At 36.1% G+C, this 15,496-nt stretch overlaps 1 protein-coding gene across 1 annotated transcript in view; it reads right to left on the reverse strand.

Moving 5' to 3' along the window:
- Positions 1 to 279: 279 nt before the first annotated feature.
- GLDC (glycine decarboxylase) overlaps positions 280 to 15,496 on the reverse strand; it is a 34,016-nt gene continuing 18,799 nt past the window's right edge. Inside the window, exons 8-24 of the mRNA XM_072404233.1 lie at positions 14,223 to 14,319; positions 13,071 to 13,176; positions 12,268 to 12,407; positions 11,979 to 12,059; positions 10,947 to 11,044; positions 10,740 to 10,866; positions 9,892 to 10,034; positions 9,604 to 9,679; positions 9,090 to 9,215; positions 8,218 to 8,367; positions 7,975 to 8,087; positions 6,604 to 6,742; positions 6,397 to 6,508; positions 5,898 to 5,993; positions 5,481 to 5,653; positions 4,756 to 4,836; positions 280 to 1,176 (exon numbers count right to left, since the gene is read on the reverse strand). Coding sequence (XP_072260334.1) covers positions 1,033 to 1,176; positions 4,756 to 4,836; positions 5,481 to 5,653; positions 5,898 to 5,993; positions 6,397 to 6,508; positions 6,604 to 6,742; positions 7,975 to 8,087; positions 8,218 to 8,367; positions 9,090 to 9,215; positions 9,604 to 9,679; positions 9,892 to 10,034; positions 10,740 to 10,866; positions 10,947 to 11,044; positions 11,979 to 12,059; positions 12,268 to 12,407; positions 13,071 to 13,176; positions 14,223 to 14,319 — 2,002 coding nt within the window. The 3' untranslated portion in view covers positions 280 to 1,032. The remainder of the gene's footprint in view (positions 1,177 to 4,755; positions 4,837 to 5,480; positions 5,654 to 5,897; positions 5,994 to 6,396; positions 6,509 to 6,603; positions 6,743 to 7,974; positions 8,088 to 8,217; positions 8,368 to 9,089; positions 9,216 to 9,603; positions 9,680 to 9,891; positions 10,035 to 10,739; positions 10,867 to 10,946; positions 11,045 to 11,978; positions 12,060 to 12,267; positions 12,408 to 13,070; positions 13,177 to 14,222; positions 14,320 to 15,496) is intronic.

Genomic DNA, 15,496 nt, shown 5'->3' on the forward strand with positions numbered 1-15,496 from the left:
TGTATGGTAGACTAGTATTATGAATAGCAACTAATTAACACACCAGGTTTGACTAAAGGTACACAGTGGCTGTTTGCTGGTAGTTACACCACAAGCCAATAGAGACCTAACCATAGTTAGTAACCACTTAAATGGCTCCTGCTGGCTCATAAAGCCACATGTGAAGGTAGTAGGAACTAGGTTTGTTATTGGCTGTGATCACATTAACAGATAATTCTCCTAGAACAAACAAGCACATTCACTACCAAAAAATGTTTATAAATATACTTGAAAAAAAGGTTCATTTGCAGTCAAAATTTATTTAAAAAAAAGAAATCCCTGAAAAATGACATCCAACACAAACATGTACATCAGTAAGAAAATATATACACATTGCCATTCTAAATATTTACTTCCGTATGGACTGAAAAAACAGTTCAGCTCAAAAAAAAAAAAAAGTGAGAAGAAATTTCTTGGCTTATTTACAATATTGCCAATTGTCACGTATTTTGTACTTTTAATCTGCTTCTTGTCATAAAACATTTACGTTACAAGTCTAAAATTGTAGGAATCACATACATTCCTTCTCAGTATGCTTTAGAGTTTAAAAAAAAAATGCCAATTACTATTTGTGCATTTAAGTAATTAAAGCAGTTTGAGTTTACAAAATTTGTTTAGCTACAATACACTTAAATGCACACAGACTGACAATATTAAAAAAATATATACATATTTACTGTTCCTAAAGGATACCAGTCGTCACAAATAAATGGGTTTGCCATTGCTGAAGTTATGGTTATTACTTATAGTTGACGATGGCTGCAGTAATCACAAATCAAGAAAGCTGTATTCTCACCCCAGGCAAACAAGAAAACCAGTGAGGCCAGATCAGCATCATAGTCATGTTCCTGGTATTTTTACAAGACCAGCAATGGTACCCCCATATTTTCTTCATGACAGGCTTCCTTTAAACATGAAGGCAGAGTTTGTTGCTTTCAGTGTAGAAGGTCGTCAGGTTTGTATTGGCAGTGGGGACACAACAGAGTCTGTATACTACGAAGAAGCCCTCTTCTGTTCTGAGAATGGAGACTCATACATCTCCATTGGTGGACAAGTGCAGACCAAATGTTGATCACCGTAGATGTCATCAATCCGAGCTATCGTGGGCCAGAACTTGCTCTCTGGCTTAACAAAAGGCTGAAAATAAAGAACACTATGCATTAGATTTTCACCCAAAAAAGCAATCAATGAGTATGTGCACGAAGATAAAAATTGCAACTTATATACAGAATTTAATTTGTCAGAAATTTCTGCTAATGGTTGAATAGGTTGCTATAGGCGATCTTTTCCCCTTTACATTTTGGGACATTGATACATAGATGATTGAATGATACATACATGATTGAATTTACAACCATTTTAATGTTCCTATAGATCCCAGCTCATTACCATTTTCAGCCAGGTCAAGCAACAGATGAAAAATAAAATTTATAGTGTCCTGTGAATATTCAATGCCCTTTCTGGAAACTTGGCTGGAATTAAGTTACATAGTAGGATAAGTTGAAAAAAGACAAGTCCATCAACTTCAACCAGTAGGGAAATATTAGTGTAGTGTGTATAAGCACTTTGCTATTCTCCCACACATTGCCACATTATGACATCATTCTTATTGATATGGACATTACTTGATAAAAGTATATCGTAAAAAAACTTGTTAATACCCGCTTGGTATTACTGATTTATTCAATACTGCTCCATGCATTTTTTGCCATGCAGCTGTCAATTATTGTAACACATGGCAAGATGACAGCACAGACAATATATAAGGAATAGGAATGCCAAAATATGCATATAGGCAATTTTCTCTATAACCTATAAATTAGGAATTGATACATAGTTATACCTACAGATAGCTCCTTCACACTATCTAAATAAATTACTGTATACATGCTCAAATACGTTTTTTCAAGGGTCTTTTGGTTTTGCCTACGTAGAACTGGCTGCATGAACATTACGAATAAGGTAAATAACTCCTGATGATGAGCAGTCTACATGGTAGTTAAGTTTAAGTGTAGAGCCGATAAGGAATTCTAAACTGGAATTTTTGAAGATCTAATTACATTGTCCACATTTGCCACATGGATGAGTTCCATGGGGTCTGGGATCTGGTTCGGTGTCTAAATCCGCAGTGTAGTGGCTATGAACTAGAGAATATTTGAGAAAACCTGTTTTCTTATAGCTAATCATCGGTTTAGTTCCCAAATGTTGACAGATATTGGGATCTGCCGTGAGGATGTTCCAATGTTTCAATATCAGATGTTGGATATTTCGGTGATATTGGTTAAATCATGAAATGATTGGAGGGTGGCGTTTTTTTCTAAAAATTAGCTCCTCCGGAGTAAGTGTGCAAACTCCTTTGAAGATCTTTTCAAGGTGTTTTTTTATTATATCCTCTCAATATTAGTCTTTCGGTGAGTTCCTTGGCCTCTCGTCTAAAATCCTTATCTGATGTACAGTTCGTTTGATTCTTAACATTTGGCTATATGGAATACTTTTGATTATAGGTTTTGGATGTGCACTATTTGCATGTAAAATAGTATTCTCTGCTGTTTCTTTCTTGTAAAGGGAAGTGTGAATAGATAAGTCATCAGATATGTTGATATAGTCATCTAGAAAGGATATTTTTGTGGGATTCGTGCAGAAAGTGAACTTAAGGTTATAGTCGTTACTTTGTATAGTATCATACAGGTTCTTGATTAGATGATGGAGACCCCATCCAGATGATGGGGATATCATCAATGTACCGGGTCCATAATTGGATGTATGGGGGAAGAGTAGAGAAGTTGGTGCCAGAAAAAAGGTTTTTCTCCCACTCCCCCAAATAAAAGTTTGCATAAGATGGGGCACATTTCGTCCCCATCGCGACACCTTGTATTTTGTAAGTATGTAGTACCTTTAAAGGTGAAAGTGTTGTGGGTTAGGATGTATTGTAATAGCAACAGAATAAATTGATTGTATTTCTGGAGTGATGGATAACTCGTCTGGAGAATATTGGCTATTGTTTGTAAACCTTTTTCGTAGGGTATACTGTTGTATAAGGCCTCTACATCAACTGGTATAATAAGAGAATTAGGGGGTACTTTCATATTGTACAGTTTTTGTAGTAATTGTATTGTATCTCTAAGATACGAAGGGAGATTCACTACATATGGTCTTAGGTACGTATCAATTAGATCATTGGCGTTGGAGATGGAAGTGATCCCTGCCATTATTGGGCGACCTGGTGGGTCTTTGGGGTTTTTATGTACCTTGGGGAGGCTGTAAAAAGTTGGTGTGACTGGGTGCTGGTTCCAAAGAAATTCTTGTTTTTTTATGTCTATACAGCCTGATGTGTATGCTTGTTTGATAATTGGAGTAGAATCCATTGTGAAATGTGTCAATTGTAGTGGAGGGGGGATCATTGTGTACCATTCCTTGCTGTTTAATATCTTCAGGCACATTTTCTCATATTGGTCATTGTTCATAATGACAATATTGCTGGGTTTATAGTAATTTGGCGGTTGTTTATCAAATTATTAAAAGCCTGTTTTTGTGTATGATTGAGGTTATAAAGGGCAGGTGTGTCTTGGAAGTTGATATCCAAGATATCTTTGGTTAAAAGGTTCACAAATGTTTGTATATGTGAATTGTACGAGATTATACTGCAAATTACTGTATAGGTTATGTGTAATATGCAATGCACCCAAGTCAAAAATATTTGCTCTTTCCTTGTATTTTCAGTAAAATTGGTTAACAAATCCACTAATCCATTCTACTCCCAAAGTCCCATTATTTTCAGTAATGTGCATTACATTTGTCTACATATACACTTGCCAGACAGTTTATTGTTCAAGTGCTTGTTAACACAAATATCTAATCAGCCTAAACACAAATAATCACAGCAACATTTAGGAATGGAGGCATTGTCAAAACAACATATTGAAGATCAATCTGGGTTTAACAATGAGGAAGAAAGCAGAGTTAAGAGACTTGGAACATAGAATGTTTGTTGGTGCCAGACTAGTTAGTTTGAGAATTTAAGAAACTACAGATCTGGAAAAAAAATCCATCAAGTGGCAATTCCCTGGGCAAAAAAAGCCTTGTTGGTTGAAGAAGTCAGAGGGTAAAGGTCAGCATGGTTCCAGCTGATAGAAAGGCACCAATGGTGCCCATTTGTACCATTTGTACAATGACTTAGTATTGTTATTGACAATTTCCATCCCATTGTGTTTATGGGTATCTTAAGGTTACTACAAATATTTACACTTTCTGCATGGGTGTTTGAAATAACAGGTTTTCATTACATACAATACATTTGTAAATCATATATTGTTCTCGTAAGGGGTCTGGAAATGTTGCCATCATAAGCCATGAGTCTGTTGATTACCTGCTTTAGTTGCCCCCCCTTCCTTATAGAGATAAGATAGAGATATATATATAGAGATCATTAAAAAAAAAAAAAAAAAAAAGTAAAAAAAAAATTTGAAATTAATATTTGCAGAAAACTATATAAGCCAAATTAACAGATCACTTGCGGAGGTCAAGGGAATAGACATTTGCACAAGGCAATTACTTCACAGTTTACTAATTTAGCAGAGATTTTTCTCTTTTGCCATATTGCAACTTTAGCAATTTAGGACCATTCATCACTTGAAGCCTGTCTCTACAGATGGATCCCTGTGAGCCAAATTAAACTGTTTGCTAGCTAAAAAGATAATGAAAAATGTAACGATTTACCAGGGGAAAGGCAGCCACTTCTCTTGTGTATGGTCGATCCCAGTTAGAAGATGCAATGCAGGTTAATGTGTGTGGTGACATCTGCACAAGAAATTCAAAGAATTATAAGAATTATGTAATGGCATTCATTTGGCACAGCTAAAAACGTGATAAAAAAAATACACAAGGGAAGATTTCTGAGGACATTTTGATTAGTGGCAATCATTTGTTGCCCCACCAGAAAGGTCCCAAGCTTTCTTGTACGGTTTTCAATGTGTGGTAGGGGCATGCTTTTTTTTTTTTTTTAAACCAGGCATTAAATATGCATGTACAGGCCATTGCATATGCCTGCAAACCAGACTTTTGCCTGAAAACAAGCTGGGCATAGATGGTATGTTGTATTCCATACATACCATTTTGTAAATACAATAAAACAAAAAGAAAAAATATATAAATGCTTATTTATAGCCATCCCAAAACACTTCCTTCTATAAGTAGCACGTACTGAATACACAGAAATGCTATGATGGCATTGCAAGGAGCACAAAACAAAGCACACTGCATATTTAACACATATTTAACAGTTTCATCTGCCCACCAACACCCACTGCAACACATTGAAAGGGTGAAAGGGACACAATTTGCTGAAAGTTGTGCAGTTTAGGCCTCATCATGCAGATGCAAGACCCCCCCCCCCCCTTATTCTTAAGGATTGAAGACTTTTCTTGTACCAGTTCCCACTTTACCTTAAGGGGATTAACCCTGGAGTCCATTCTTCCTTCCTCAATATCTGCAATTTCCTGTCTTATACTAATCATAGCATCACAGAATCGGTCTAGCTCAGCTTTGTCTTCAGATTCTGTTGGTTCAATCATAAGAGTGCCTGCCACCGGCCAGGACATTGTAGGAGCATGGAAACCTGAAAGATTATTAAACATGTGATGGCATGTATTATTACCATAACCCCCCTAACAGTGCAAACAAAATCTAGATTAAAACAGCAATTGTAGCACCATTACATCTATTCATGCACACTGGCAATTGCCTGAAGACCTTTGTACCTAAAAGAAATTTGTTTTTTCATAATTTTGTCAGCAACCTAACTGTACCTCACTCATAGGTACTCCCAATATCACAGGAGGTAACTAGAGATTTTTAATTACCATAGTCTTGCAGTCTCTTTGCAATATCAGCTGCTTCAATGTTTGCAGATTTCTTGAAGGGTCTTACATCAAGGATAAATTCATGTGCCACATATCCTTAAAAAAAATAAATAAAAAACACATTTAAAGTCTATAGATTTTATACACAATAACTAAATTAATGGTTCGCATAAATACAGAAGGGATGTTTTACTAATTGCTGCTTTAGAAAGGCCTAGAACTAGTCTACGCTTCCTTTAGCATTGTTCGTGTCAACATATTTACATGCAAAACATCTCATGGGCCAACAGTTCTGCCCTCCATTTGCCAGTCTGCATGTTGCTTTATCAGGTATTACAAAATACTACCAAGTCAAAATAAGGTGCATTAAAAAAAAATAAATAAATAAATGAATTTTATCAGTGAATGCAGAGCACCAATAAACCAGCTGGACAGGTCTCAAACTAAAAACACAAGAGGAAAGATTAGAAGTAGAAATCATGTCAAGTCATTGACTTGCCTCTAGATCCTCGGAACAAGACTTTGTATTGTTTCTCCAACCTTTTCGCCATGTAATTTGCATTCAGAATAGCAATCTCTGTAGCATGTTTGAGTCCCTTTGCACCCATCATCTGTTGGTGTAGGAAGTAGAGAATTTTTGTAAAACACATGCTAATAAAGCTTTCTAAATTGCCATTAGGTATATATTTAGGCAGCAGAAAATTACCTTTATGTAAGCCCAGGAAATTGGTAAGATGGCACTTGAACCCCAAGGGCCTGCACTTACAGTACCCAAAGACTGACCATCATTATCCTGAAGTGCAATGACTGGGTGACTTGGTAAGTAAGGTGCAAGATGCTTTTTCCTGGAAAATAAATAAATAGAAGTATTTTATGACAAGCCTTCATTTAGCTCCCCATCTATAATGACTAATTTCTAAAGTTTACAACATAGACACCATTTTTCTAGGTGGGTAGATACTGGTGGACTGCGAGCCCCTTAAGGTAAACAACCAGTAGCTGTTCCTACGCTGTTAGAAACCCAATGAAACTTACTAGTGTGTTGCCAGGAGGAAAAATACTTCACATTAACCACCTGGGCGTTTCACTGATGTCTAGATTTCTGTACCAAAAGCGTTACACTGTTTTTCATGAAATATTTTTTTTTTTAAATTGTAAACCTGTAACTTACAGAAATATGTCCAAACAGGGTTATAGTAGATATCATGAATATAAAAAAAATGTTTGAAACACACAATCATGTAAAAAAAAAAAAAAAATTTACTTTTAATAAAATTAAATAAAAAACACAAAAATCAGCTTAAAAAAGAATACATAAATAAATCAAGTATTTTTTTTTTTTTTTAGAGATCGACGCTGGAACAACAGAACAGATGATCACAGCGGGACCAGGTAAGTGATGGCATTTAACCACCTGAGAAAAGTTCGGGTTTAACAGCCGGGTGGTTAAAAACACTAAAGTTTTTTTTTTTTACTGCTTAACCTCCCTAGCGGTTCATTTTTGTCCGGTTTTAAAGGGCTTAAAGCCATATATTGTTTTTCATGAAAATTTATTTTACAGTATACCATAGTATGAGTATAATACAGTGACAAAATCATGTAAAATATTACCTTAAATAAAAATAATTTTTATTTAAATTAAAAAAAATAAAAAAAAAATTATACTCATACCAATATATCATACTGTAAAATAAATGTTCATGAAAGACAATGTACTGCTTTTACACATATAAATCGAATGTATTGCATTCAATACAGTTATTTTGTGTTGAATGCAATACAAAAGGATTTTGAATTTCCCACCCTACCGGCAACACACACACCGATGCCACTGGGAATTTCCCCAGTGACTCATCGTGTGCAGAAATTGCCAGAGGAAGAAGACAGATCGCGGCGATGGAGAACAAGGGACGCCGGCAGATCAGGTAAGTGTTCCATTTACTAACCTTCCCATAGGTTTACCGCTTTTAGCAACTTTTTCTACCCTGAGTCACACTCGGGGTTACCGCTAGGAAGGTGAATAACAAATTGTTCATTGCTTGGGCACAGGTGCACTTTAAACTGCATGGTCACTTACACTCCAATTGGTCCCATTCCAGGGCCTCCTCCACCATGGGGTATACAAAAGGTCTTATGTAGGTTTAAATGGGAAACATCTGAGCCATAGTCACCAGGACGGCAAAGTCCAACCTAAATTGGTTTGCAAAAAAGAAAAAATGTGTCAAGACCTGCATTAGGTCTCCAATATAATATATCTGCAGATCATTAATTACAATATACTCTATTAACCAATCTGTGCACAATTGGCCAATAAACTTACTTGGGCATTCATATTTGCTCCATCCAAATAAACCTGGCCTCCGTGTTTGTGAATTAGGTCACATACATCTCTTATGCCCTCCTCAAAAACTCCATTGGTTGAAGGGTAAGTGATCATTATAGCAGCCAAATTGTCTCGATGTTTGTCTACCTATAAAGACAAAGCAAGTGATATGTGTAAGCTCATACAAAAAGTCAAAGTCAATGTATGGGTGCAAACACACACACATACACTGTAAGAAACACCTCATCTGTTCAGATTTGAAAAAGGTTTTGCGAGTTTTGAGAAGCCAGCCTAATTAGTCCTTATACCATCAGTTTATTTTCTCCATTACACGTTGGGCCAAGCTTTTTCCATATATGTTGACAGCTATCTAATATCCAAATAATCCCAATCTTTCCTGTGCAACCTAGATATATCCTAAATATCTCCTGTGTAGGTAGAATGAGGCAATGGATTGTGGTTCCTCTCCTATAGAAACAAAAGTTTTAAACAAGTAAACGATTTGCAGTAAACCTGTGGCCAAGCTGTCAGTAAGTTAAGTAGAAGTAGGGTAAGCCATACTGCTAAATGAAAGATTTACATGACTGTAGCTCTTCTGCTATGAACCCATAGAGGATATGAAAAAAAAAATGATCAGGTTAACTTTATTTTGTAGTTGCATGAAGCAGGTGGTAAGCAATCTGTTAATAAAAAAATCTGATTATAGAAAAACAAAAAGTTTTGTCTGTGTAGTTAGGTGCATAACTACCCAATTTTTAAATTTCTTCAGCTCAGTTTAAAAGAAACCCATTGAGTATCAATGTTGGATTTTAGGGTACCTCACTCATCAAGTCCATACATACTCATCCCATGTGCACCATGTTACCCACCATGGCTCGCAAATGTGCTAGATCAATGCTTCCATCTTTATCTACTTCTACAGGCTGAATTTTCATTCCTGCCATCTGGGCACTTGCTGGGTTGGTTCCATGTGCAGACTTTGGAATTAGGCAAACCTACAACAGAAGCTTTACATTATTTTTGCCTCACCAATAATACAGAATCTTAAAAGAAAAAAAAAAATGGATAGCGTAGCATAGAACAATGCACATTTGTAAAAGATTAAACTTTGATATGCTTGGTGCAGTTTGGTGCAATGTATTTCTGACTTTGTGATGAAAACATAAGGTTGCTTTTGTGACTAGATTATCAAAAAAAGACAAAAAGAGCTGGCATCATATCACAGATCTGTGACATTAGGTCTCATTCTAGCTGGCACTCTGCTATATATAGCATTCTCTAAAGTCAGAAAAACTTCCAACTTCCAAAACTTTACAGGCCTTAAACAAAAGTACATGTTCTTGATATAATTCCTTGATTTTAATTTACTAGAATTATACTTACTGTGCGATGAGGTTCACCTTTTCCATTCAAGTAAGCCTTGATGGCAGCCAGACCAGCATATTCACCCTGTGCACCACTGCAAAAGGAAGTGTACATAAGCCACCAGTATACAGCCTATTATCAGTTAATGTAATATTGATATTTATAACCATGATTATCCTTAATCTATAATCCTAGAAGTATTTTTAGTTTAAGAAACACTTACTGCACTTTTTTTTAAATGACATATGGGTAACTTGTTAAAACGTAAAGCTGTTATACTGTTACAGGCGGTTACACTATTCTTACCTGTTTGGTTGGAATGAGATTTTGTCATATCCAGTGATTTCGCAAAGATCCTTCTCCAGTTCTCTAAATAGCTGCTGATAACCCTGAGCCTGGTCCAGGGGCACAAACGGATGTATGCTGGCAAATTCTGGCCATGTAATTGGCTGCAAAAGAAAGTAGTTTTCTTCACCAACATGGAAAATGCACAAACCTGTACACTAATTAGACTTGGAGCAAACCGGTTACATTGTTACCAGACTGTAACTAATGTTATCCTCAAGGAAACTGCAAATTCATTCATGCCTGCAAATGATTCAGCAGATGTGACTTTCTCCAGGGACCCAATTCACAAAGATGCACTAAATATTTTGCTGTCTATTTCTTATAATAAGAGAATGACAAAAGGAAAAAGTATTTTTTTTAAACATCCAGTATTTTTCTGTTACTTTTATTATTGGCAACTAGGCGATTTCAGATTTAGTAGGATAGTTTTGGGTTGGGGGGGGGTTTGTTTTTATAATATGAACGGAGGGGTGGAAGACATGTGCAGGACTGATCGGTGAAGAGGTAACATTACAAATATGAGGAGAGGGCGTATAGGGGACATTTGTAAAGGGTCACAAAGGGACACAACAGAGTTGTTAGAAAGTCTAAGCAAAGGAGAAGGTGAAAATGCTGAGCAGGCAAATTAAAATTTCGAAGAAACTTGGAGGAAAGGTCCTGGACAACATCCAATATGGTTTTAGATTTACCAGGTTTTCAACTAGAGTATTTAAATAAACACGTGTAAATTGTGTTCTTCCTAGATTTAGGACAATCTTCATTCTGAAGTGGATATTTGCATTTGTAACAAAAGAACAGTTTCTTACTGCAAGCTCAGACGAGCTGTTCAGCTTCATGGTGCAGGAGCCCAGAGGAATCATACTGTGCACAAGAGAAATATCTTTGTTCTCCAACCGTTTCATGTAGCGGACAATGTTGGTTTCTGAATGGTAGCTGAAGAATAAAAAAGCAACATTAGTATGTGGATATATGTAGTTCTAGTTTCTGAAATGCTGCTATCCCAGGGCATTCACCTGTTAAACACTGGGTGTGTAAGGAATTTGCTAGTCCTCTTGAAAGCAGTGGCTAAGATGCCCTTATTGTCTTCAATCATATTTTCAGCAACCAATTCCTGCATAAGAAATGTGGAAACGTAAAAATCTGGGCTGTAAAATACAAAAGAATAATGTACACCAAGCCACAAGAGTGAAGGTGATTGTTAGGGTGTACAGGTGTAGACCTGCATTGTTCTTGAAACTGAACTAATTGTAACTGTATTTCAGAGTCTGACAAGTCTACCAAAACTTTTTAAAAATATTGAAGTTACATTGTAAAAAGGATTTTGTGTCCTCATTTATTACAGTGTAATGCAGAGTCCAGCTCAGATATCTTGTAAAAGGGGAAATGAGGCTTCTGGGAGCCAAGGTCTGAATGGGGCAATGTGTAAGGCTGCCACACCATGCCTCCCCCCCAACCCCCAAATTGTTCTGAATCATTTGGTTTAACACACTTTCAGCAGTGGTCTGAAAAAGTCCCACAAAAAAGTCAGTTTTACCCGATTCATAGCAGTTTTCCTAATCCACAAAGCAAATATTTCCATAACCATTTTTATCTATCTTTGCATAAATATATAGTTGTGTTAAAAAAGGTACCTTTAAAAGTTACCTAGTATTAGCATTAAATCTTATACACAAACCCATGATCATTATAAACATTATTGAACTGTATGGTTCCAATTAAATATGCACTTTTAGCGGCTTTGCAAGAGTTTCAATAGAGACGAATTGGGACTTACTAATCTCCTTACTTTACTAAAAAAACGGTCACACAGACAGTTTCTGTATAATTAGGAACAAAGTTCCTGCAGTCCAAGAATTTGAAACATCACAATACTCTGAAAATATTAAACCTTGCTACTCCAGAACTCAGTCAGAAGGTACACAACCCCCCCCCCCCAACCAATATACAGATTTAATTATAATGAGCTAAGGATTCATATCTAGTTGAAATTTAATGATAGGTTCATCTAGTAACAGAAGTGAAAAAACATTTTAGAGGGTACTTACTGCTGAGGATTCACAACCAAACACCCACAACAAGTCATCAAGATCCTTTTCCTTTACGGTCTCATCAATAGAAACACCAAGCTGTCAAATATACCAGATTAAGTACATTTTAAAGATAAGCAGTTCTTTTTCAAATGTATACTGACAATTTCTTAGCATATTATGTATTGGTGGTTATTAGTTACTCTATATTTGCATTGCTTAATGTTGCAGGTCATTGCTACATACATTGGAAACTTCATTTCTTTAGCCTATTTTGCTTTGTAGAGCAACAGAAGGGATTACTTACTGAACCATCACTGTAAACACGGAGGTTTATCTCACGCTGTGCAGCTCGATCCAGAACTTCTTTAACAGGGCATCCACAATGTATCTTAAGGGTGTCAAAAAACATCTCTTCATGTAACTGATGACCAGCTCTCTTCAGACCTGAACAAACAATAGCGAGAGCCGTTTGTACAAAGCTATAACCATTGGTTAATGTTAGAATAAACTGTTCTCTACTTTGATACAATAGAAGGGCTAAAATCCCATGCATGCCGGAGCTTGCATTAAAGTGAACCTTCTGCTTTGTATGATAACCAAGGGCTCCTTTAAACCTGAACCCCAGGGCAACAGCTAAAACACAGATTTAATTTACAATATATACACACACTATTTCTGGCCATCAAATTCTAACATTTACACAACAAAGCTCTATTTAGCTAAATTTTTATTTTCATTTACAGGTTTAACCTCACTCAGACAAAAAAAAAAAATAAAACAAATCAGCAAACTGATAGCTCATCTCTGCAACTCCGATTCCAAGGGAAAAAACCCACCCACAAACTCAGTTTACATCTTTTAGGCTCTACAGAAAGCAGAATGATGGAATCTGCACTATTCACTTTACCCATTGATGTAGTTTGTCCTCTAGAGTTGAGTTTAAGTTTTAATCAAATACTGCTGTTTGTAATTCCAGGATAAAGACATTACCTCCACATCATGGAAGAAAGACAAACAGCAGCCTGACCAGGTTCTAAATGTTCCTTACTCAAAAAAAGTGTGGTTGATGATAGCTTTAAAGCATTACTGAAAAATTTCTTAATGTACCTTCTGCAAGTACCAATGTGGCATTGTGAACCCTCCGTGCAATATGTTTTAGACCATTTGGGCCGTGGTAGACGCCGAACATGGCAGCCATGTTTGCGAGCAAAGCCTGCAAAATAAATTTACAATATGCGTTTTGCTGTATGAAAAACAAATGGGTCACAATGTTTTTAAACATAGGAATATGCAAACTGACATTATATGAACTTCTATACATTCACTATAGGTAGAGGGAAGAACCTTTGTTCAGCTTTTAGATGATTTCAATTTACCCTTAGCGGAATTTTGCCTTTTCTGAGGGGATTTTCTCCTTTTATCTATGTGGATAGAGTGAATTGTAACCTCACTTTGGGTAACTCTGGCCTATGTTCTCCTGTGTACCTAAAAGGGACACATTTCGTGGCAAAAGTTTAAGATGAGTGTAGCCTTAATAAGCTTACTGATTAGGTATAGAAATTCTACTGAATTGGGTTATTGGATTATTAGATTTGGGTCATCCGGTTATTAGATTGGGTTTTGGCAAGACATTCTCAAGGCAGCTAGAGATTCCACATATCTCTAAAACAGTAGAAAGGAATAGAATTGGCCAAATTAGAAAGCAATCATGCAGATCATGCAGAACATAGACCTCCTATTTAAAATACAGGTGCAACCTTTATGGAGGAAATGTAATGCTTGTTTTGAGGCTGTTTCATATAAAATGTTTACAATACTTGAAAACTGAAATATAGGACTTCACTTTTGGCTAGCAATGGTAAAAGTAATATATATATATATATATATTACTGCAAGAACTTAATTTAAGGTTTCTGGATGTTTTTCCTGAATAAAATACAAATAATGGAAAAAAACTGTTACAATTCCTTAAACCGGTATTTCCAAACATAAGCCTACTAGGACCAATTTTAGATAACTAGAAGCTGTGACCAAAGACAGAGCTAAAGCCCCACAGAATATTTTTCCATGCATTATACTACCTTCATTTGCACACAACTTTTATAAGACATGACAAGTGTAAAAGGGGCTTATTATGGAGGATATAATAAAGCTGCTGTAAAACATAGGTCTTCATGTGCAGGGAGATTGAGGACAGAGAAGAGGTTTTTGATAAGCCCACACTTAGTACATGCTTTCATTCCTGGTAGCTGGGGTTACCTGTGCTGTGCAGATGTTGCTAGTGGCTTTATCTCTTCGAATGTGTTGCTCTCTGGTCTGCAATGCAAGACGATAAACTTCTTTTCCAGCTGCATCCCTAAAGTATAAAATGTAATCCTGATGAGTATATCACAAAGCTTTATAACACCTAAACACATTCCCAATATCTCCTTAACCAGCAACTTTATTATGCATCACCTAACAGGCCCTATTTAGGTGAAGAGCAAGTTAAAATAGTCTGCTTCTTTGCAGTGATCATAATAAATCTTCTACTGCAAAATGTGTGGCAACAGAAACCAGAAGGCATTGTTACAATATTCATTTTGTAACAAATAGGTCTTACTAGCAGTGTAAATTAAATGCCTTTAGATTTTTAGATATACGAGTAACAAATGTCTTTTGATAAGTTAATGGATTTTGATGTTATGTACATAAAAAACATCTCATCCTTAAGAGTTAATGACAAAGCTGCAAGAGTGCAAATTGTACTGTACTTTTCCACAAAACATAGATCTCACATGATGTATATATAATACTTATTTACTGTAAACTACTTTAAAATCCTACTCTAAAACTGTTAATCATTAAAATTTTTGTAACATCTGTTTAATAAGTGCAAGAAATACCCATTTATATTGTTAGAAATTCAGTGAGCCAATACTTCTATGCCTGTTGTGCATTTAAAATGTCAAGTAGTTATTTGCCATGTTTCAAGTGCATTAACGGACTAGCCCACCCCCTCCATGTGTAGAAACTAGCAAAAGTGGTGGCAACATTGTTCTTGGATTTAGATACACTTTTATTAGGAATGATTCAGATCTCCACTAAGATCCTTGAGTGAGAAACAGGATTTCTGCAAATTTAGTTTTGCATTTACAGTCAGGCTGACAGTGAAGAGTTTCCAGCAACAGAACTTTAACCATTTTTGTACCTTTTATTAAAAGCCCTGAACATTTTGAAAAATGCAGCTTCTATAGAATTCGCATGGAGTAGTATGCTGGAAAAAGTATTTAACATGGCAGTACCCCTGAAAATTTGTCACGCAAAGCTTCTTTGTCTCAGACTTTATAGGTAGAAGATTCTTCAGATTACATCTTTAGGGTTGCCACTTAGCCCATTTTACCATACAGACAGCATTTTCCCAGGATAGGTGTAAACCCTTCACAGCACTATAGAGTTACATTTGCTATTCATTTTTTTTCAACAGTTTGCCAACACTGCTTCACAGATCAAACCTTTAGAAAAAACTATATCTGGAAGCCAAGTATAAACCC

This window comes from Pyxicephalus adspersus, chromosome 3 (genome assembly GCF_032062135.1).
Source record: "Pyxicephalus adspersus chromosome 3, UCB_Pads_2.0, whole genome shotgun sequence".
Classification (NCBI taxonomy): domain Eukaryota; kingdom Metazoa; phylum Chordata; class Amphibia; order Anura; family Pyxicephalidae; genus Pyxicephalus; species Pyxicephalus adspersus.